The sequence below is a fragment of the Oncorhynchus keta genome, chromosome 11 (assembly GCF_023373465.1).
Source record: "Oncorhynchus keta strain PuntledgeMale-10-30-2019 chromosome 11, Oket_V2, whole genome shotgun sequence".
NCBI lineage: Eukaryota > Metazoa > Chordata > Actinopteri > Salmoniformes > Salmonidae > Oncorhynchus > Oncorhynchus keta.
The window spans coordinates 43,779,813-43,805,029 of record NC_068431.1 but is presented as its reverse complement, the minus strand read 5'-3'; the positions used below and the strand labels follow the sequence as shown (position 1 = coordinate 43,805,029).

Here is a 25,217-nt window from a genome sequence, read left to right as displayed (position 1 = left end):
GACCTTTAAATAGGTCCACATTCACAAAGCTGCGGTGTCAGGTGGGTTACCAGGATGTGTACTCAAATCATGCACCGACCAGCTGGTAAGTGTCTTCACTGACATGTTCAATCTCTCCCTGACAAAGTCTACAATACCTACATGTCTCAAGCAGACCACCATAGTCCCTGTGCCCAAGGAAGCAAAGGTAACCTGCCTAAATGACTACCGACCCGTAGCACTCACGTCGGTAGCCATGAAGTGCTTTGAAAGGCTGGTCATGGCTCACAACAACAGCATCCTCCCGGATACCCTAGACCCATTCCAATTTGCATACCGCCCCAACAGATCCACAGAAGATGCAATCTCGATCGCACTCCACACTGCCCTTTCCCACCTGGACAAAAGGAACACCTATGTGAGAATGCTGTTCATTGACGACAGCTTAGCGTTCAACAACAACAGTACCCATGAAGCGCATCACTAAGCTATGGACCCTGGCTCTAAACACCTCCCTCTGCAACTGGATGCTGGACTTCCTGACAGGCCGCCCCCAGGCGGTAAGGGTTGGCAACAACATGTCTGCCACGCTGATCCGCAACACTGGGGCACCTTAGGTGGGTACCTAGTCCCCTCCTGTTTTCCCTGTTCACCCACGACTCTAACACCATCATTAAGTTTGCTGACGACACAACGGTGGTAGGCCTGATCACCGACAACGATGAGACAGCCTATAGGGAGGAGGTCAGAGAACTGGCATTGTCAATGTGAGCAAGACAAAGGAGTTAATCGTGGACTACATGAAAAGGCAGGCCGAACAGGCCCCCATTAACATTGACGGGGCTGTAGTGGAGCGGGTCGAGAGTTTCAAGTTCCTTGGTGTCCACATCACCGACAAACTATTATGGTCCAAACACACCAAGACAGTCGTGAAGAGGGCACAACAAAACATTTTCCCCATTAGGAGACTGAAAATATTTGGCATGGGTCCTCAGATCCTCAAAGTTCTACAACATCCCCACCGAGAGCATCCTCACCGGTTGCATCACCGCCTGGTATGACAACTGCTCAGCATCTGACCGTAAGGTGCTACAGACTCTAGTCACTCAAATCATGGACTGTTTTCTCTGCTACTGCACAGCAAGCGCTACTGGAGCGCCAAATCTAGGACCAAAAGGCTCCTTAACAGCTTCTACCCCCAAGCCATAAGACTGCTGAACAACTAATCAAATGGCCACCAGATTATTTACATTGACACCCCCCTCCATTTGTTTTGTACAGTGTTGCTACTCGCTGTTTATTATCTATGCATAGTCACTTCACCCCTACCTACATGTACAAATGACCTCAACTAACCTGTTCCCCTGCACACTATAGACTGTGTATAGCCTCGTTATTGTTATTTTGTTTGACTTTATTATAATTTTTTACTTTAGTTTATTTAGTAAATATTTTCTTAACTCCTCTTGAACTGCACGGTTGGTTAAGGGCTTGTAAGTAAGCATTTCACGGTAAGGTCTACACTTATTGTATTCTGCGCATGTGACACATTTGATTTTATTAGGGCTGGATAAAGCTACCACACATTAATGAATGTGTTTATGGCTATTTTTGATCTTTTGAATATTATTACTTTTTTTCTATTTTACTTCAGGAATGATGTTGATCCCTGCTCTGATGTAACATTTCTCCTGTATGAAACAATTGGTCAGTCACTCTCCCCCATCCTCACCTTCAGATACTCCTGGCTGGCTGAATTAGTGTTATATAGCCTGTAGTTGTATTACCTATTTGAGCCAATGCAAACATAGCACTATTTAGGATATTTAGTTTATTCAAATGATATACTGACTCGCGTTTGAACAAAATCCTGAACATGGTGCACAGAAAGCCTGTTTATAGTGTCTGTATGCCATCTATAAGCTTTAAAAGAAATACATTCTGAATGCACATTGTGAGTGAATAAAAGATCACATTTTGGAATATCCCCAGTCAGGCTGGATTCCAATAGGAATTAGACATCACTTTGCAAGCCAGCATAATGTGACTTGATGCTGGTTTAGTGGGTGACCAGCATACTGGTCACCCACTTTTGGATACATACAGCATATGTATCCAAAACACAGCGAAGGCTGGGTCACTAGGGCTGTTGCAGTAACCGCATTACCGGCAGTCATGAGTCATGACCACAGTAAAATTCTATGTGACCGGTGAGTCACAGTAATCTCCTTTTATGCACTCAGGACTTGCGTTGGTAGCTAGTATCCAACTCGCTAATGGCCTGGTACTCAAGGCTCTATCTGTCCTTCTTACCACTCTGACATCAATGCAATCGAAAATCACATCAAACACTCAAACACAGTATTGTGTTTTTTAAAACTCACCTCACTGTGATTGATCAATTTGAAGAAAGAAGTTCAACAACAGGTTGAAACTGAGTGGAAAACATGGTCCTTGTTGATGTTGTTTCAAAGCCTAGCAACGAAATGGACAGTACTTTATAAGGTGATGATTAACACATATTAGAGCTTATGCATAGGCCTATTTATGAGCCCAAGTCCCTCCAAAAAAACAACATTAGAATAATGATTGTGCCATTCGTTATACGATACATATCCTACCGCATATTACACAACGTAGAAAAAAAACATTTTAAAAATGATTTAAGATGTCTTTAATTGGTCTAGCCTATATTTCAAAATGAACTAATTCTAGTAATCCCCTTTTGAGTGTGGACCGTATTATGATGCATACTGGATGGACTGGTTACCTTATGCTATGCTCCAGACTTTCTATCCATGGGTCTGGAAGAGAACGTATTGGCCTAGGTGATGTTGTTGGTTCATTGATTGTGCAGGGTGGCTTACAGAGTTAGCCTACAATAGAGAATTCATATTTGATTTTGAATAGCCTAGTCTTAGTGAATTTGTTTATCATTTCCTAATTAACAGGGAGACACATTAGGCTACCTGTGGCTACAGAATATCTCACCACTGTGCGTTTCCATCTCCTCCCCTCTCTCCATGACTTTCTCAAGCACACAGAGAGTGGAGCTGTCAACTGTTTAATTACATAGGCTCCATGTGAAATCCTTTTTCGTTCGATGTTCCCAAACAGATTTCACAAAATCAAGCACTTGGTAGCTTCAGGAACAGGGTTGGGGAGACCATGGCATACAGAGTATCACCGGTTCCACATCGAGAGGCTGAATGCTCCTCAAACACTGATTGGTGTGTGGAGTGAAACAAACAGAGTAGCCTTCCACTCGCTATTCCAATGCATATAACCTGTATTTTTGTCCCCTGCCCGTTTGATATTGGCCCGTTCTAAATCTAAACTATTTTAACATATAAGTAAAGAAAATATTAAATTGAGAATAGTCTGATGAGAGAACAGTATGTGTAGCCTGAGGCTTTGTGTGCAACTTTCTCAAATCATCAATAGTGTAAGGGTTTTCTTGTGGTGAAGGAGAGGCGGACCAAAACGCAGCGTGGTGGTTATTCATGTTTAATTTATAAAGACACTATACATGAATAAACTAACAAAACAAAGAAATGTGAAAAAACCAAAACAGCCCTACCTGGTGCAAACACAGAGACAAGAACAATCACCCACAAACACACAGTGAAACCCAGGCTACCTAAGTATGATTCTCAATCAGAGACAACTAATGACACCTGCCTCTGATTGAGAACCATACTAGGCCGAAACATAGAAATACCCAAATCATAGAAAAACAAAACATAGACTGCACACCCCAACTCACGCCCTGTCCATACTAAATAATGACAAAACAAAGGAAATAAAGGTCAGAACGTGACAGTACCCCCAAAGGTGCGGACTCCGGCCGCAAAACCTTAACCTATAGGGGAGGGTCTGGGTGGGCGTCTGTCTGCGGTGGCAGCTCTGGCGCGGGACGCGGACCCCACTTCACCATTGTCTTAGTCCGCCTTATTGTCCGCCTCCGTGGCTTTCTAACCATGGCCACCCTTCTCAATGACCCCACTGGACAGAGGGGCAGCTCGGGACAGAGGGGCGGACGCTCTGGACAGAGGGGCAGCTCGGGACAGAGGGGCGGACGCTCTGGCGCCTCTGGGCTGAGGGGCTCCGGCAGCAGCGGCAGACAGGCGGGAGGCTCCGGAGGGAGGAAGGCTCTAGCAGCGCCGGAGAGGTGGGAGACTCCGGCAGCGCTGGAGAGGAGGAAGGCTCCGGCAGCGTTGGACAGGTGGGAGACTCCAGCAGCAGCGCCGGACAGGCGGGAGGCTCCGGAGGGAGGAAGGCTCTAGCAGCGCCGGAGAGGTGGGAGACTCCGGCAGCGCTGGAGAGGAGGAAGGCTCCGGCAGCGCTGGACAGGTGGGAGACTCCGGCAGCGCTGGACAGGCGGGAGACTCCGGCAGCGCCGGACAGGCGGGAGCACCTGTAAGGATGAGCCGGAGAGACAGCCTGGTGCGGGGGGCTGCCACCGGAGGGCTGGTGCGTGGAGGTGGTGACGGATAGACCAGACCGTGCAGGCGCACTGGAGCTCTTGAGCACCGAGCCTGCCCAACTCTACCTGGTTGCATACTCCCGGTCGCCCGGCCAGTGCAGCGAGGTGGAATAGCCCGCACTGGGCTATGCAGGCGAACCGGGGACACCATGCGCAAGGCTGATGCCATGTAATCCGGCCCAAGGAGACGCACTGGAGACCAGATGCGTAGAGCCGGCTTCATGGCACTTGGCTCGATGCCCACTCTAGCCCGGCCGATACGCGGAGCTGGAATGTACCGCACCGGGCTATGCACCCGCACTGGGGACACCGTGCGCTTCACAGCATAACACGGTGCCTGCCCGGTCTCTCCAGCCCCCCGGTAAGCACAGGAAGTTGAGGCAGGTCTCCTACCTGGCTTCGCCACACTTCCTGTGTGCCCCCCCCAAGACATTTTTGGGGCTGACTCTCGGGCTTCCATCCACGCCGCCGTGCTGCCTCCTCATACCAGCGCCTCTCTGCCTTCAGCTCTTCTTTGGGGCAGCGATATTCTCCAGGCTGTTCCCAGGGTCCTTTCCCGTCAAGGATCTCCTCCCAAGTCCATTTATCCAAATAGTGCAGCCTCTCCCACTGCTGCTGTTGCCTCTGTTGCTTCTCCTGCTGCTGCTGTTGCTCCTGCTGCCTTTCACCACGCCGCTTGGTCCTGTTGTGGTGGGTGATTCTGTAAGGGTTTTCACGTTTCTTGTTTTTGTATTCAGTTGTTCATGTGTACATTTACGTATTAAAAGAACCATGGACACTTACCACGCCACATATTGGTCCTCTGATCCTTTTCGCCTCTCCTCTTCGGAAGAGGAGGAGGAAATCCCTTACAAATAGCCTGTAGTTGGATCACGCAGCCCATGTATGTCTTGATTTCTAAGACTTGTTTCATTCACAACTAAAGTTTCCAAATAACTCAAAATCTAGCGTAGCCTATAGGACCTGTTTCTTATGATCACTTTTACGCTCAACATAGCTTTCATATGCACACTCACTCCGGAATGGAAAAAATCAAGTTCAATTATATTCTTCTTACTGTAAAAAAATAAATAAAATGATTACCTTCATTTAACAAGGCAATTCAGTCAGAACAAATTCTTATTTTCAATGACAGACAACAGTGGGTTAACTGCCTTATTCAGGGGCAGGATGACAGATGTAGCCTAGTGGTTAGAGCGTTGGACTTGTAACTTAAAGGTTGCAAGATTGAATCCCCAAGCTGACAAGGTAAAAATCTATCATTCTGACCCTGTTCCAAGGCTGTCATTGACAATTAGAACTTGTTCTTAACTGACTTGCCTAGTTAAATAAAGGTAAAAAAAATTCAATTAACGGTCAATTAAATTGCGACCGGCACTCTTTTGCATGAAAACAACCAGCTGACAAAATGTAATGACCGCCACAGCCCTAATGGTCACCAGCAAAAACATAATGAAAGATGGTCACCAGCGAAAACACAATGAAGGATGGTCACCAGCGAAAGCTGGTCGCCAGTGAAACACAAAACTAAGGCTGGCCACCAGCCTATTCTGGTCTATGTTATTTTTTTTCAGCAGTGATATCAAGGGAATACATATCAAAATATATTCCGAATTATCCAGACATTTTTGTGCATTGGCTATATTATTCACCACCTGAGGATAGTGGGAACTCAAAACACTGAACTAGATTGCTAACTCTAAATGTGATCATGATGCTACATAGACATGCAGACTTAATTGATTACTCTAAAGTCCCACAACAACTTTCCAGCTATAGGCCTATAAAGGCTACTTGATGTAGGCCTGTTCATTCAAAATGGTGCACTCCGCTTGGCTCCGCTCTGCTGGCGCATCAAAACCATACTACATAGCCTACTCTGGTTGTAAAGTGGTGCTTTGAACTCAATATTGAGATGTAAGAAGTACATTATACAGTATATACACAGAACACTGTGACTATTCTCTCTGTAACTAGAGCAACAGTAATTTAAGAACTATTTTTCACGCAATTGCATTTTGAGCAACGATCATGTGGTTGTGTTTATTAGAATGCACCTCTCTCTCCTCCGTGGGCACAGTAGGGAGAGGGAGTGGCTCGCTCACACAGCAGCCGACAGCGAAACAGGGACAGGCAGATACTTTCATGTGGTTTATTTTCGGTCAATTGCACATTACTGTTTGAATAAATCATGATAATAAAAAAAAAAGCAAATTGTGAACAAAAAACTAACGTGACCAGCTACATATTTTTTCCATTGGTACACTAGCGGCCAATAAAACATTGGTGTCGCACTGCCATGTCCAAGTGTTGTAAATTAAAGTGTTTTGGTTGCAGTTTTGAGACCTGGATTGTGTGAAATTATTGAGAAGAACCGCCATGCAGAGTGGGGGGAAGATGGAGACAGACACGGCCATGTCTAGCAGTGGACCTACTGTACTTTTTCACCCGAGGGTTGAGGTCAGCTAAAGGTAGAAGGATGGAAGTCAGAGGACAGCGAGAGGAGGCGAGAAGCATCGTGACTGGGAAGGTGCAGAAGTGCATCCCTTGTGTCTGAAATGGAGGGGTTGCTAGGATACAGGGGAACAAGAGAGGGGGGTGCTTTCTCAGAGCATACAGAGAGACTGTGAATTTTATGTTAGGCAGACTAGGGCAAATGATTGCCGAATACTTTAGCCTAGGATTGTATCAGTGGAGACTCCTCGGAGGAGGAAGGGGAGGACCATCCTCCTCAGTGTATTTCATAAAAATATAAATCGTGAAACGTTAAAAAGTTATAATTTTTATATAATACTATGCTACATATATTCACATCACCAAATAACTTTTTAAAACACACTGTTTTGCATTAAAGGTATACAGTAGCCTCAGCAGCAATCTGTAGGGTAGAACCATGGTGTAGCCGGAGGACAGCTAGCTTCTGTCCTCCTTTGGGTATATTGACTTAACTATAAAACCTAGGAGGCTAATGGTTCTCACCTCCTTACATAGACTTTCACAGTAATTATGACAACTTCTGGAGGACGTCCTCTAACCTATCAGAGCTCTTGCAGCATGAACTGACATGTTGCCCACCCATTCAAAGAATCAGAGAAAGAATCTAGTACTGAAAGCATAAGATACAGCTAGCTAGCAGAGTGAAAGACAATAGTTTAACAGTTTTGAACATTAAGCAGAAGCAAAAGGGAGAGAGAGAGAGAGCTAGCTAGCTAGCTAAATTTGTTTGTATTTATTTTAAACTTCCACTTTTTTTAGCTGCAAATGCAGCTAGCTAGTTTAGCCTATTCAAACCCCCAACTCAAACAGAGAGGGATGTTATGTTAGCTAGCTGGCTATTGCTATCTAACACTGGAACTCTTCCAAGTCAAAGTAAGCTTTTGGTTTTATTAATTTATTGCCAGCGGTGCCCGCAGGTGTAACTGCTAAACTGTTTTCTGACTACACTGTACTGCATGATTGTAGCGTGTTTACTAAAGCATTAGTTCAGCTGATGTGTTGTGCACTAAAGTCCACAAGCGAAGGGAAAAGGTGACAGGAGGAGAGCTCGTAGATAGTTGTGAGAAGGAAGGATATATACAGCGAGCAAAGTGATCATGCTGTTTTTATGTGTCTGCTTTGAAAGTGCGTGTGATCTGCGTGTGATCAGGGGTGTATTCATTCTGCCGATTCTGTTGAAAAGCATTTGTTAAACGGAAGAAAACAGAACGAAACGGGGATAAACGTACCAGAATTTGGAACTGTTATATCAGCTAGGTGCAGGCAAGGCACTGTCTATCACCTTGTTTACTAAAACGTATCTCGACCTGTGCATCTACATTGTAAACTTTAATTCATAGGCTCGGATGTATCAACCTCATGATGGGTACATGGAGAATTTGAGTATCATGTAGTAGCCTAAACTTATTGATGTTACATTGAGCTGGGTGAATGGAATATGAATGACAGTCATCCAATATGCTGTAATAGAAATAAGGCCATGCTCATTAAAAAAATATGCCTAGAGTAACACACAGGGTTTTGGGCTATATAGTACTGGTGCATCATGGGAGCTGAAACAGACATCAGATTTCCATGAGCCTCTCCCTATCTCACGGGCGAATTGAACCCGACACACTAGAACACACTAGGATGGTATCAAAAGGAGAAAATCATTACACACCACCTTAGCAGCTCTGTGTATGCATAATTTAAAGGGAAGATGTATCAGTAATTGGCAGGGCTTAAACATCTTGAGCTGAGGTAATTGAACAGTCTCCCCTCTAATGGAAGTGTGTCAGACATGGTCTTCCACCCATCAGACAGTGAGTGACAGAGAGCCAAGGAGAGAGGAAGTAGGGGGGTGAGAGAGGGAAAGGAGAATAAATACAATTCCCTCTTATTATTCACTGGTCCTTGTAGCTGTGTATATGAAAATGTCATGATGAGCAGGAGCTGGGTCATGTTGCTCGACTGTCTAGCTACTGTGGCTTATTTCACTCCTTTTTCTTCAGTATTCATCTTAATGATAAACCCGCTGTTAAAAGCTCCCGAGCAGTATTATTGGGTTTTCTGCTATGATCTTAACCCCCTTGACTATTCCAGCAGCACCGTTAGTTCTAGTATTTCATGCATCCTCCCATCTTCTTTTCTGCCCTAAAAGTGTAACCGTGCCGTCCTGCCTCAGCCGAGCAGTCATGTATTAACACTAGATGGGCGCTGTGCATTTCCAGTGAGGAATAATAAACAAAAAATTGCTTCCAAGATACACCAAAGTGGGGTAGTGTCTCGAAGACAATCTTATGGCGTTGCTACCCTTTTCAACCACTCAGAAACGCTGTTGATTGGAGTCACATGGAGAGTTAAAGGGGAATAGGAGAGAGTCGTTGTTGGTCCCTTATTCATAATTTGATGGGTGCTTATATTTGTCCTATTTGTGTATTGACAATGTTTATTTTGCAGATCCCAACACTCCAGTGGGGTCACGACCAGGGTCTGCCATTATTAATGATGATCCTAGAACAATTAGGAGTATGTGCCTTGCTGAAGTGAACATAAACATATATTTCATCCTTGTCAGCTCGGGGATTGGGAACTAGCGACCTTTTGGTTATTGGCCCAACGGTTTGACTACTAGGCTACCTGCTACCCTTGTTGAGGATGGTCCCATTGCACCTCTACTCTAATGCAGGCCGGGGCTGTCCAGTCCATTCATGAATCACTGGGGCAGGGAGGGAAGCGCAGGAGAAAACCACCAGCTCTCTCATAAATAAAGCAGGAAGCTGCTAGCGCCTGCCACTGAGTCACCCAGTCCAGCACTGCTCCGTCTCCCTTACATAACCGGGGGAAAAATAAAGCCTGCAAACCTACCGCAGAGACCAGAGAGAACCTGCCACCACTGCATTCAGTCCAAAAATGAACCACTCTCCCACTGTTTCTGTCCACCTGGGAGTAACCCGCTCTATATCCGCCAAATGCTGCACAATGAGGAGAAATGCTCACTTTATTCATGAAAGGATGGGGGAGTTAATATAATGAAATGTTAAAGTACATTTCATTTCTTCCTATTGATTTAAGATGGTCATCTGGATTTGGGTTTAGCTATTGATTTGAGATGTTAGGGATGGGATGGTTATCTAGTGCAGGGAAATCGTTATATGTAATGTCTATATTGGATTTCAGCACACCCTCCTGGGGACACTCCAGACACCCTCACATCAAAATGCCACTAAAATGCCAGCAGGGAAATGGAGGCATTTTTCACAGACTCTACACTCTTAGAAAGAATGGTTCCTAAAGGGTTCTTAGGCTGTCCCCATAGGAGAACCCTTTAGGGAAAAAAAGGTTGTTCAAATGGTTATCCTATGGGAACAGCTGAAGAACTATTTTAGGTTCTAGATATCACCTTTAAAAAAATAATTGGCTCGAGTGGTTCTTCATTATCGCCAGCAAATATCACCGTTCTCCGCTCAGCCACACCGGTAGATCTGCTTTCACTCTTAGAATGTCAGCTAGCAGTACAATGGCAGGAAAACAAATGTAGATTAAAATGAAATGATTTAAAACAAGCTGATTGTTTGTGCAGTTTTTTTTATAGTATTGTCACACGTAGTGGAGTTGGAGCAGAAACTTTATTTCAATAGTGGGAACAACATCCTCTATATTTGATAGTATATCAAAGCACTGCCACACTAGCTGACTTGGGATGTGTTCCTCTCTTTCTTTTCATTATTTATTTCCATCCTGACAAGTTAATGTGGGGCCCTTTGATATGAACTCTTGCAGCGTGTTAGGAGTCTTCTCGTATGTCTGCCTTATGTGTTTATGGTGAAGGCAGATGTCAGGCTGGTACGCAGAAAACACTTCTAGAAATGTCACACTGACTGGTTTCATCCTTAAGTAGGATTCTTCTGGAAGAGAAGATTGTGGTCTATGAAAAAGTTGTGTAGTTTTAATGAAAACAGAAGAATCTTGTCAATAAACCCAACCGACCTTCCTCTAGTGAAACCTTAGTTGCACTCTCTGTGTGCGCGTGTGCGCGTGCGTGCGTGTGTGTGTGTGTTCGTGTGTGTGTGTGCGCACACGTGTGTGGATGTCTTCGTCTTCTTTCTGTTTCTACCAATAAAAGTGGAGCTCTGTCACTTTTAATACCACTGATGTGCATTGTTCACATTATACTGGTATTGTACTGTACATCCACATCCTACTTCCCTATGTCCTCACAGTGTAGCCTGACATAGCTGTAACAGACAATATAATACTTTATGACATGGCAACAATCCATACAATTAATACAGAACTGAAATCACACATGGACTCTTGCAAACAAACGCGCACACACTATCACTTCCAGAAATCCATATCATCCTCACATATTGAGGCACTTTTGTGTCAGTTGGGTGGATTCCAAAGAGTCCCAGAGTGATATCCGAGCTTCTATTTCCATCTCCATAAAAATGCAATGGCAGCCTAAATGACTGAGGAGATTTATGAAGAATCCAAGCAGCCGTAGTTCAGTTAAATTGGCCCTTGTTGTTCTACGGGTATCAAAACTGGTGCTGTTATTGAGAGTGAGTGCAGTGCAGGCCCGTGAATCAGGCCCTGTTAGTTTGCACTGACACCCACCCTGTAGTCTGTGACTGACTGACATAGGAAACACATCAATCTATACTGAACAAAAATATAAACGCAACATGCAACTATTTCAAAGATTTTACTGAGGCACAGTTCATAGAAGGAAATCAGTAATTTGAAATACATTTATTATGCCCTAATTTATGGATTGCACATGACGAGGCATGGGTGCAGCCATGGGTAGGCCTGGCTCCCAAGTGGGTGGGCCTACGCCCTCCCAGGCCCACCCATGGCTGAACCCATGCCTAGTCGACCGGCGAGCCAGGCCCAGCCAATCAGAACACATTTATCCCCACAAAAGGGCTTTTTTACAGACATGCATCCTGGGCTCTTTTGTTTCAGCTCATGAAACACTGGACCAACACTTTCCATGTTGCGTTGATATTTTTGTTCAGTATACATGGCTGCAGTGGACAGTTAAGAAATCAGGTCCTGTCAATGTGCTGATGGACAGGGTCTAACACCATGGTCTTTATTTACGTGACTCCTCTGCTCTGCTGTGGTTGGCTGGCTGCATGATGCTCCTGGAAATGTGATTTTTAAAGCCTCTTCTATCCGCTTTTTAGGATTTGCAGTATAGCGGATCACATCCATTTGAGTCTCGCCACGCTTAAGCTATCAGCAGCCCAATGGGATGCCCCTAACACAGACAGCCCTCCCCTTTTCACTCTGACATCATTTAGACTGGCGTAATACTCCCCGGATACCTTTCAAACACCTAAATCCATCTGCTAAGTGTCTTACTGTCGAAACGTCTGAACTGCTGGTTTAAGTTAATGAAATGTCCTAGTGTAAAAAAGATGAGACAGACGTTGCATCTCTGTCCTTGCAGCCTAACAGGCTATTTCACGGATTACCTGCTCACTCTGAAAATGATCAGGTAATTGGAGATAACACCACTCCAGTCTCCAGATAGTAGCATGTCAATGCTAATATTAAGTTGGCATAATAATTGGGCTTCAGATTGTCAAGGCACATTTAGGACTTCATAGCATCCAAGTTGTATTTTGTAATGCACATGAGAAAATGTAACCAAATGGAGACTTGGGAGAATAGGACTTTTTAAATAAATCCATTTGATGTGAAAAACAGCTCATAGACATTGATGATGTTTGAACGGTGTGAGGCAGGGACAAGATTATAGTTCCTGTGTGGTTGATAGGCATCAAAGTGAAGGCTAAAGACAGCGTCTTTTTGTTGCTTAATTCATGCGGCCACAGCAAGCATACAACACCCTGTTTAAAATCCAATAGTTAAATCCAATAGCATAATAAAAGCATTGTAAATGTGAAGGGGGAAGGGGGCACTTAAGCCCAGTATTTATAGGGTAACAGGCCATGGAGTTGCCATGGTAATTATAAAGCATTTCAATGCTGTTGATATACTAATGAGTGTCCATTTCATTAGGGTTGGATCCAATAGGCCACCTGCTCTCTCCATTCACTGGCCTGTTTTCAGAAGAGGCCTTGTTCACTGCTGCTTTACAAATGGTTAAAAGAAAAGCAGCCTAATTGCACAGGGCACACTGTAATTTAACTCATTCAGTGTATGTTGATTTGAACGTTTTGATGGATGGTGAAATTGCCTTTCCAAGAACTGATTACAGATATACCACTAGTGCAGGGTATACCACTATACAAATAGGATGTAGCATTCCTACAATAAGGAGGTGTTGATCAATGCATGTGCTTATTGATTGTTATGTCTCTGGTGTCTACATAAAGCCCTTCGCCACTGTCATCCTGTTGTATGGTTTGCTTTCTAACTTCACATTATACAAGCTTACAAAAGCGAAGGTAATACGTAAGTGAATCTAGTTTGGCAGCATGTTCTGTAACCACCCATATACAGTAGACTTCATAGGGAATAAAGAAGCTGGTGAAGCTGGAGGGGGAGGCAGCAGCGACTGAGGAATCATGGGCTGTCAGAACCGTGTCTGTCTAAGCTTTAGGAATCCAGGAAGCTAATGCTGTTTGATGTATTAACCATGAGGGAGGGGGCAGTGTGTGTGTGTGTCCATGTTCATACTTGTGTGTATGTGGGTACTGTGTGTGTGCGTGCGTGTGTATCTGTGTGTGTGCGTGCGTCTGTGTGTGTGTGTGTGCGTGTACAAATAAAGGGAGGGGAGCTGATACTGTTTGATGTATTAATCATGCATTTGTGTGATTGAGAGGCTCTGTGTTGGGTTGGTTGGGCACTGAATACATCTTCAATCAATGTCTTATTTGGGTCCCTTTGCGTAAACACTTAGCATTATTCAGTGTGAAATAACATGGCTTATTTGTGAGCAGCATAGAATGAGACAGGTGTGGGTGTGCTTGGGTGGGTACACACGTGCGTGTGTGTGTGTGTGTCCATTACTTGTCAGCTTGTCAGTTCTATCTTCATTTTATAGACAACAGCCTCATTGACAGACATACAGTTGTGTTTTCTGATGCAGCCATGTTTTGATGTGTAATTGATGGGCTAGTTATTCGGAGACACATATAGAATGAAAATACAAATTAGTTTTAACTCTAGAGCTCTGATCAATTATTTAAAAGAATGGAGGGGCAACAGCCATTCATCCTACCCTGCCTATCACTTTCCACTATCTCTCATCCCCCCCGGATCATATTCGTTATCTCACGCTATATAATCCTGTGTGATGACAAAAACGGTAACCCTGCAGGCCTAGGTGCACAATAGGTAGCAATTACAGCCAGCTACTGAAAGCCAATTATTTCTGTTGCTGCGTTGCTTTGCCACCTACAACAGCAAAGGCAATATTGCTTTGCTCCCATTATTAATAAGCATGCAGAGAATAGAGGATTCTCTTTTTTGAAGTCTTTGCCCACCTTAGCTAATAGTTTAAAGGCTTCAGTCTAAGGAATTCCCACTGTTTAACAGTAAATCAATGTTGTAGCCTGTGGGTTACAGGGACGTGTTTATAGTTTGGCACTTTAATTCACTGTAAAGGAATTGGATTTATGAGCGCTGTGATAACTTGTACCTCTAGAGACCCTAATGCATCCAACGTTGTTCATTAAAAGTAAAGGTAAACTTGACATGCTGGTTATATCAACTTCAATGTGATATCGAATCAAATTGTATTTGTCACGTGCACCGAATACAACAGGTGCACAAGCCCTTAACCAATAATGCAGTTTTAAGAAAATAGAGTTAAGAAAATATTTACTAAATAGGCTTAAGTTTTTAAAAAAGTAACACAATAAAATAACATTTACGAGGCTATATAAAAGGGGTACCGGTACCCGGTCACAGGTTAGTTGAGGTCATTTATACATGTAGGTAGAGGTAAAGAGACAATGCATAGATAATGAGCAGCGAGTAGCAGCAGTGCGCTGGGTTGTTCATACACAGTGAACTCGGATAACAACCTTCCCCCCTTATAAAACAGTACGTTTTGACATCTCTACATTGGCTTTGTCTTATGATCCTTTAAACTACAACCCTTATACACCATAGACCATAGACAGTACAACATGTTTTAACCTTTCAGGACTACAGTCCCTGTCCTACTTGACCCTACTAACCACTAAATCCACAGCGATGAAGTTAGCTTCTCACGCGTGCAGTAGTCTGATCATCAGACACTCAAGTTGTTCCAGAAGCATCAGCAGTGTTTTTCTAACAGGAGATGACAGAATGGCCCTCAGTAATTATAGGGTTCATCGTTCTTTGTCCTCTGATGACCAGAATTTGACACGATGAGCCATGAATATGTCACATAGGTTTCAAATGAGCTGTGAAGGGACATTGGGATATTGTGCTTAGGGACTTCCACCAACAGTGTTATTAGTTCAGCCATCATTTAATCAGATCTGTCATCAATCTTATGCTGGACCTATTTCAACAATAACACATTATCCGACGGCCTAGCCTGGGCACTGTTATTAGTTATTGTATCCAACTCAATACTACTCTCTTTAAGACAAACTGTGTTTCATTTTGAAGACCGTAGCAATGCTCTCAGCAATCTTTTTAAAAAGACAGTATTACTGCATGTCTCTCCAGTTAGGTTGCTTGTGGCTTTGTGGCCAGATGATAAACCATTGGTGTGTTGGTGTGAGTTTATTTAACATACTCTGGGCACATCACTAGAGAAAAAAAGCTTATGTGATTTATGTTTTAGAGAGAGATATTCAAAATCCTGCCTTATTTACCAAGCCCCCATCAGAGCTTTACTGCTAACACGACTGCGAGTGAGCACTTCTCCAAACATTTCACCCCAACATCCATTCCCACTTAATTGGAAATGCTGGATCAATGCTTTCTGATTACAAGGCTTCATTGGATAGTTTGTTTATTGTTTACGACAGTGCTTTTCAACCGTTGGTTTTCCTCACAAAACCTCTTCTTCTATGATGTGGCCTAGCACCCTTTCCCCCAACAGCCAACCCTGTCCCTATTGATCACTAATCAGCTTTTAATTCATTAAGTGGAGAAAGTTGCAGATTCATCAGCCTGGCATCTATCTGAGCCTGGCCTCTTCACAGCGTGCTGGATAAACACTAGTGATGCGCGGGTTGACTCATAACCCACAGTCCCCGCGGCTATATCCACGGGTGGGTTTAGTGTCATGAAATATTGTGTTGATGAAAGAAGGGTGGGTGGCGGCGGATTGAACAAAGAGAAAACAATGCCTTAAAAAAGACATACAGGTATAATTCTTGTGCAATTTATATCCATAGGCTACATTTAAGTTTTTTCTTTCATTGTCTTAGTGTGTCTGCCTGAGATTCAGGGCCTAACATTTTGTGCTCTAAATATCCTACACATCCAATCACCAAATGCTTTTGGGAACGGGCAGAAAAAGTTAACATCGATCCAAAAAGGACAATGTCTGAATTTAATTCAATAAAAGAAAAGCTGTGAATTGGAGAGTTGGAAAGAAAGAGAAGGGAGGGCCAGAAAAGTCATGTTTGAGAAAGATTTGGTGAAGTTGTAAAAGAGGATGATAGCAGGCTATGTTATGTGTGATGATTGTGAGGCGCTATACAAATTCCACAGTCACAAGACGGGGACTTCAAATAGGCCTATGGCATCTCAAGGGAACTGTAGCCTACTGTTCAGATGGGTTCAACGGAAAGAAATCTGGACAATGACAATAGGTCTATATTCTCTCACATAGCCTTAATATGAACTCCTGCAGAATTAAGCATTTCTTGTTTAAATATGCTGAACTGAAATCTTATCAAAACATGTCGTCTTTAGAGCTTTCTATTTCATTACAACCAGTCAAACTAATGTCGTAAGTATTTTTCTCCCCAAACACTAAACACGAAAGATGTGCCACAAAAGATGACAGAGAACTTTACTGATGTCAGCTAGATTGAAGCCTTCATTTGATCGATTTATGACATTATTCTGCTGAGCAAAGGGTTTATGTAGTCTTCTAGGGCAACATACTGTATCATGACAGAAGTGAAGATGCATGTATCTAATTATGGACAAGTTGACTAACAAATAGCCTACCAAAATGTTGGAAATTATAAGTGGAAACATATCTAAGTCAGGCAAAAGAAAATCATGCACCCTCTGTCAAATAAATCATTACGTGGTCTGTGACTGTAGCCAACAGCTCATTTTATATTTGCCAGTTAGGGTTGGGTGCGGGCCTCAGATTTTCACTTTATCACATATAGTTCGGGGTTGCAGATAGGTTGGGATGTTTGCAATTGCGGTCAGATGTGGGTGAACAAACAGCTAACCCTCACACCACTAATAAACACTGCTACAGTATGCATTTACCACGGGATCATTTGGACTGTTTGTTTCCTAGGCTTTGATGCTTCTCAGCCTTTGATACCTTTAGATTTTTTCCCGACTACATTCTAGCTAGCCTGCCAAGCAATGTGATTGAGAGGCAATAGAGGACACACAGCACATCTCGCTAGCTCAGATGGAATAATCTCTTGATCTGATGATTTTTGGTACGTCGTTTTTTTCCCCTGCCTCGTTTCACAGTGTTAGGGCCCTGCTGAATCCCCTGGTCTGCTGAGAGAGATCAATGGAGGGAACATGTCCCACTGCTTTGGCAGTGGCAGGGTGCTTGTAGCCAGAGATGAAAAAGGCAGCTCCGGATCTAATTAAGCATGATTTTTTAATGTCACCAGTTCCTTGATTTGATCAGATGAAGGGACACATGGAATGCCCGTCAAGTTGTCTCCAACGGATTACTTAGAGCGCAGGAATGAGATGCAGATGCATTTCCAAGATCCTCTTCCTCATAAAATGACTTGTCAATCAGAACTTCCATCTCCTATGTAGGCTAACAAATGAAGACGATCACCAAGGATATGAGACGCTATTAATAGACATTCCGGGAAAAAAGACTAAGGGGGGAGCCCAGAAAAAAGTTTTAAGCATGCTTGAAGGCTTTGTCATCTCACTTCACAACCCCATTATGTTCCACTTCTTTTAAGCAATTGGAGCTCCATGCATGCCTCCCAGCGCAGGGATAGAGATATTCACCCTGAAAAAGAGAACTTTGAGGGGGACTAAGGTACCCACTAGGGAGTGGATATTGCGGATTAATTTCTCTGGTGTCTGGCTTTCTCCATCTCTCCTCTCCTCCACACCCTCTTTCTGGCCTGATTGACAAAGCCTTGTGTGACTATATTTCATATTCTACAGGGAGTTTTTTTTAAAAACATTTCTCATTACTTGGAATGGGTGAGGTATTGTAAATGATGACAATTACTGTCATTTTCTCATTATGTTAATGTAGGCAGCATTTTCTCATCTTCTGTAAAAGCCTACCTTGTTTGTCAATTCAGCACTAGGTCTCTTAAAACAAAAGGATTGGAGATTGAATGAGACCCATTTCCTCTTTATTTGTACACAGTACAGTGTAATATAGAAAAAAAAACACAGAAAGCCTCACATGCCCAAGGGAGAGGCAGAGACAACACGAGTGGGAGAGAGAGAGAGAGAGAGAGAGAGAGAGAGAGAGAGAGAGAGAGAGAGAGAGGTGAGGTTAGGAATAAGACACTCAGCTCCACTAAGGTTTGAATGAAGTGCTCCAAATGGGTTGTGAAGGCAAACATATACAAATCATAGTACTGGTATGCTTTTACCTTTTCAAGTTGCAGAGATCTATGCTGCCCTTTGTTATCATTCAGTGTTGAGGAATACATACACTGCTGTTGGATGTAGAACTTTTCCCCATTGAATCACAGTTTGTGCCTTTCGGATGTTATGAAATGGGTTTTGCTGCCCATCTTAAAGGAAATGGCAGATGTCTCCGTGGCCTTGTGATATGAAAAATTCAATTTAAAAGGATGAGAGAATTGTGCACGGCCTATTTTCATTCTCCCACACCGAGAGATATGAGAATGATGTTTTATTGTGAGGGGGGAAATTATGCCAATCGTACTGCAGAGAAATTCCTTCATAATTCAATTCAATTTCCTCTAAATCCCAATGGCAAGCTACTCTGCCAAAGAGAGGGAGAGTGACAGAGAGACAGAAAAGGATGGATAGAGGAAGATGGAGGGAGAGAGATTGAGACTGAGACAATGGGGAGAGTATGGTGGGAGAGTAGGATTTTTCCAGGGATGTAGAGAGAATTGCAGGGAGCATTGAACAGACAGCAGAGAAAGAGAGAGAAAAGGGGATAGGAAGGGGTAATGGTCTAGCTAGGACAATCAGAGCCATGGTAGCGATTTAGAAGGAAGTGGGGGTAAATGGGCTTGTAACAACTACCAATTGCAGTAAGAGGAGTTTTTTTTAGAGATGGGGAGTTTAGCAATTTACCTCTTTTCTAACTGATCAAAGTCAGATGCTTTACTGCAAGGCTAGTTCTAGTATGGGAGATGCCTCTTGTGATCTATTTTGGTTCACAGTATGTGTAAGGGAGTCAAGGATTTTTCTTGAAAGTTAATCTGGAGGTTCATTACATAATCATTTGACCTAGTTTTGCCAAGATCAATTAAATCCTAGCATAACAAAATGCAATGCATGTGTGTCTGTAACTCTCTATCCAATACCGTCGTATAGGTTTATAGCAGTATAAACAGTGCCTTGTTCAACTCAAGCTCTGGCGTTATTTGGAGTCCCTGTATGTTTTGTAAACTCTTGACAGTTTATTAGCCGCCCTGCATGTAAATCCTAGCAGCATTCCCAGTTAGTTACAGTGTGTTGTGAGTACGCTGTGGCTCTGGCAGTCTGGGCGTGTACGCGGGGATCAATGAGCCGTGTTCTCTGAAGGTGTGGAGGAGAGCACAGGAAAGATGAGCTGCACGAACAAATATGACAATGAAGGAGTGCACCTCTGAAGAGATGCAGCAAGCATAAAATCATAGAAAGTGAAGCAGAAGTGAAAGAATTGCATTCAGATCTGTTTTTATTTTTTCGATTTCACTCCGTCTCCTCTGTTGCTGACCGAATCCCCTCTTGTTTTCTCTCTTGCTCTCTCTCTCTATCATATAGTTGTTTTTGTATTGTAGGTGCAATAGCTTGGAGGCAAGTAGTCTGGAACTGGAGTCTTCAAAACTGCAGGCTTATCAAAGAGACACAGCTACCAGAAAACTAGAGGACAAGAGACAGGGGGGGAGGGAGGGGAGGGGGACAGGGGCAAGAGGCAGGGACAAGAGGGAGACACTATACGGGGGTCAACATGAATTAGGGAAGAGGGAGATGAGACTAGATAGGATGGAGAACAGAGGATAAGGATGAAGGAGAAAACATTATTTTTTATAAAGAAGGGGATAGGGACAGAGAGGAGAGAGGGAGCACATAGATGGCTAGATTAACAAACCCTTATATATTGCCATTTGGTGAGTTGTATTCATGCTCTTCACTGTCTCCGAGACTACCTTTCCCTCCATGGGAAAACCTTTCTATACCCAGGAAATCATGCACTTAACAATGAGTGCAGTGGCCTTGAAATGCCGTAATGTTGTCACAGTGAAGCCCTGCATTATTGTAGCCAGCATCAGCCAGTGTGAATGTAGCTGCCACTAATGACGAATCTCACTGTTCACACCGTTTCAAATGACAGGATGCAGGAGTAATGGTGTGAATGAATCACTCACAGACAACAACAAAAACGCGCTCCCACTGGCCTCAACAGGACCATGCTGAACTGAGAATGTCTCTCCTTCCATTAGAGCAACACTTCTCACCAGACCACACCTACTGTGAGAAGAACAGCCAGCTCCATCAGCCAGCTACAGGGCATAATTTACGCTCTACTGTGCCAGGCCAGACGAATCCTCAGTCTGGGCATCAAACTCTCTGATTCAGACAAATCCCATCTGTATATTCTTTTGCACTCATATCATAATCAAACCATGTGACATTGCGCAAGGAAGGATACTTCTATGTGACACTGATCAGATTGATTAGATATTCACATTTACATACAGTCCTCTCGGATTTTGCTTTAGCCCCACCCCCAGCTCTAAGTCTTTCTGAGTTTCCAGCCTCCAGTCCTCTAGAATCTCCTCCAAGTCGCCTCTAGCCCCAAGTGTTGATCCCGCTACTGCTCCCCCTCCCACCCCCCCTCTGTCTCCTCTTTGTAACTCCTCCAGGCTTGATGGAGTAGTTGTGTTCAGACTAAAAGGGAGAATCTTATTTCCCATCTGCGTAGCCCCAGCCTCTCGGCCTCCCAGCCTACCAAAATGCTGACTCTGTAGCTATGCCTGGAGGAGCAGTTTAAGCAAGAATCCATATTTAAACAACTAAATGCCCCCTTACATTTAAATAGTAATGTGTCTGCCTTGGAGACCTTTAATCACAGTCTGAGAGTTCTCCTTGAGAATACCATTACCTCGGTTCGTCCTAGTAAAGCAAACCAGCAAAGAGGGGTTGTCCTAAGGACATTAGACGACATTTTGATTAGGTCCCATTAAGTCTTGGCCAGACGTTGTCCCACTGAAGTTCTGAGAACGTTTTGATGTCAATTAGACAATGTTGCGAAAAGGTTCCTATTTGGTACCAACAGGACGTTATGTGGGACATTCGATGACCACAAGGGGGCGTTTCATGATTGTCGAGGGGACGTTGCATGATGGTCCCAAGGGAACATTCTCTGGGGAACCTTTGTCTCGTTACCTGTAAGTTTCCAGGTTGTCACTGAAGACCATGTCCTTTTTAGGTCGTTCTCAGGACTTTAATTTTACTAGTCTTCAGGACATTGCGTGAATGTCCCAAAGGAACGTCCCTGCAAACAAAATTTGCTGTTAAGATGTCCCTAGAACGTCACAACATGGTCACCTAAAGTAGTCAGGACGTTATGTTATGGTTGGGCCAGTAACCGATAGGTTGCTAGATTGAATCCCCAAGCTGACAAGGTAAAGTCTGTCGTTCTGCCCTTGAACAAGTCAGTAAGGCACTGTTCCTAGGCCGTCATTGTAAATAATAATTTGTTCTTAACTGACTTGCCTGGTTAAATAAATCAAAATAAATGGTCCCCTGGAGCTTTTGTCTAGTTCCTGGATCATTTTTAGGATGCCAGGGGACCATGACACAACATTCCGAGAATGTCATAAAATGTCCTTGGGACATCCCTGTAACAAAACTGGGAACTAGACAAAACCTCCAGGGGACCATGACACAACATCCCAAGAACATCCTAAAAACATTATTGCGGACATCTCCGGGACAAACTGGGAACTAGACAAAACCTACAGGGGACCATGACACAACATCCTGACCACTTTAGGCAACAATTTTGTGATGCTCCAGGGATGTCCTAACGATACATTTTTGTTTGCAGGGTGGGACATCACGTAATGGTCCCAAGGGAATGTTCTCTGGTGGACCTTTGTGTAGTTCCCTGTCAGTTACCAGGAAGTCGTTAAGAAGCATGTTAGGATGTTTGTAAGAGGTTCTCAAGACATTTATTTTACCAGTCATCAAGACGTCACATTATGGTCCTAATTTCAAATCAAATAATGTAATTAAGGGAGGAAACACATAAAAGATTATATGCTCTAAGACACACTCACAAACACATACATTACACACACAAACACAGTGAGAGAGAGAGATTTTAGAAGTAGTAAACATCTCGTTCAGTAAGGCTTAAATTGATGGATAAAGCTCACTAACTTTTCCCGTGCAAATGTTAACGATGGGCTTTTTGTATGGCCATGACCATTTGCACTGGGGCATGTGGGAGGAGGAAGTTTACACACAGCATATGTTGGCCAGCACTTCAGAACACAGATAGGAAGTACTGATTGTGAGTGAAAGAAAGAATGAATGAATGAATGAATGAATGAATGAATGAATGAATGAATGAAACAGAGGAGAGAGTCAATTAAAAGTTGCTAGATTATAAATGATTGATAATAGCAAAACCATCGTGGCAGCATTAGTGGTCTGGTAGGCCTGATTAACAACTCTTAAAGCTGGTTCCTGTACAGTATACATGCTAAAATAACTGTCCAAATGCTTACAATCACTGCTAAAATGGATCTGTTTAGTTTGCCTGAAATAAGAGGGGAGGATGGAGAAGGGGAGAGTGGAGTACAGACCTGGGTTATTGATCTCCACCACAGACTCTTAGCAGCACAGAATAGGCAATAAGGCATTTTCTGCTGTATCAGTGGTTTCCTCAGTTTTACGAGGGGTGTGCGTGGTCGAGGGAGTGTGCTTGTGTTTGTGCCATGAGAAGTCATCTTTCCATTGTTGAAGATGGCAACTGGCCATTTAGTAAACGTATCTCTGTAAGAGGGAGATTCCCCCTGCAGTCAACTCCATTACAGCTAATAGAGTTGAGTCTATGCTTTTATATAACGTCTTCTGTCGTTTATCATTATGCTCCTCTATTAAGAAAGTTTCTGTTCGACTTTTATGTTGATGGAGCTCTATTCTGGTTTCAGCTCCCCCATCGCAGAGTGACATTCTCCACAGCCAATCCGGTGCAGGATCTGCAGGATGCATCTCAGCACAGTTACTATGACAGTGGCCTGGAGGAATCCGAAACGCCCAGCAGTAAGTCATCATCAGGCCCCCGCATCGGGCCACTGACCCTGCCTGAGGACCACTACGAGAGGACCACCCCGGATGGCAGCATCGGGGAAATGGAGCACCCTGAAAACGGTACGATCCTGAATTCTCTGTGAGTTGCAGTGTGTGTGTTGTATCTAATAGTAGTTTGTAGTCTGGTGTTTTGTGTTTGCAAAGTGTTTTATGTTTGTAAAATGAGTGACTCAGGGTTGTGAACTAAGGCAGGGATTTGTTTGGGCTATTTGTGTGTTTTTTAGAGGGTAGACATGTGCAGACAGTGTTGGTGACAAATCAAGTGAAAATCTAATTGTATTAGTCACATGCGCCGAATACAACAGGTGTAGATCTTACCGTGAAATGCTTACTTACGAGCCCCTAACCAACAATGCAGTTTAGAAAAAAATAGCAAAAGCGAGACTATATACAGGGGGGTACCAGTACAGAGTCAATGTGCAAGGGCACAGATTAGTCGAGGTAATATGTACATGTAGGTGGAGTTATTAAAGTGACTATGCATAGATGATAACAACAGAGAGTAGCAGCGGTGTAAAAGATTAGATGTTCAGGAGTCTTATGGCTTGGGGGTAGAAGCTGTTTAGAAACCTCTTGGACCAAGAGCTCCGGTACCGCTTGCCGTGCCGTAGCATATAGAGAACAGTCTATGACTTGGGTGGCTGGAGTCTTTGACCATTTTTAGGGCCTTCCTCTGACACCGCCTGGTATAGAGGTCCTGGATGGCAGGAAGCTTGGCCCCAGGGATGTACTGGGCCGTACGCACTACATTCTGTAGTGCATTGCCATACCAGGCAGTGATGCAACTAGTCAGGATGCTCTCAATGGTGCAGCTGTAGAACCTTTTGAGGATCTGAGGACCCATGCCACATCTTTTCTGTCTCCTGAGGGGGAATAGGTTTTGTCGTGCCCTTTTCACGACTGTCTTGGTTTGCTTGGACGATGTTAGTTTGTTGGTGATGTGGACACCAAGGAACTTGAAGCTCTCAACCTGCTACACTACAGCCCCGTCGATGACAATGTGGGTGTGCTAGATCCTCTTTTTCCTGTAGTCCTTAATCGTCTCCTTTGTCTTGATCATGTTGAGGGAGAGGTTGTTGTCCTGGCACCACATGGCCAGGTCTCTGACCTCCTCCCTATAGGCAGTCTTGTCATTGTCGGTTATCAGGCCCACCACTGTCGTGTCATCGGCAACCTTAATAATGGTGTTGGAGTCGTGCCTGGCCTTGCAGTTATGAGTGAACAGGGAGCACAGGAGGGGACTGAGCACGCACCCCTGAGGGGCCCCTGTTTCCAGGATCAGCGTGGCGAATGTGTTGTTACCTACCCTTACCACCTAGGGGCGGACCGTCAGGAAGTCCAGGATCCAGTTGCAGAGGGAGGTGTTTAGTCCCACCTTATTGATTGATGAGCTTTTAGGGCACTATGGTGTTGAAAGCTGAGCTGTAGTCAATGAATAGCATTCTCACATAGGTGTTACTTTTGTCCATGTGGGAAAGGGCAATGTGAGGTGCAATAGAGATTGCATCATCTGTGGATCTGTTGGGGTGATATGCAAATTGGAGTGGGTCTAGGGTTTCTGGGATGATGGTGTTGATATGATCAGCGTTTCAAAGCACTTCATGGCTTCAGACGTGAGTGCTACGGGTCAGTAGTCATTTGGGCA

At 43.9% G+C, this 25,217-nt stretch overlaps 1 protein-coding gene across 1 annotated transcript in view; it reads left to right on the top strand.

Moving 5' to 3' along the window:
• The window catches only part of LOC118390302 (protocadherin-1-like), a 99,246-nt gene that overhangs the window by 55,801 nt on the left and 18,228 nt on the right, over positions 1-25,217 (top strand). Inside the window, exon 4 of the mRNA XM_035780738.2 lies at positions 23,413-23,632. Within this exon, the coding sequence (XP_035636631.1) occupies positions 23,413-23,632 (220 nt within the window). The remainder of the gene's footprint in view (positions 1-23,412; positions 23,633-25,217) is intronic.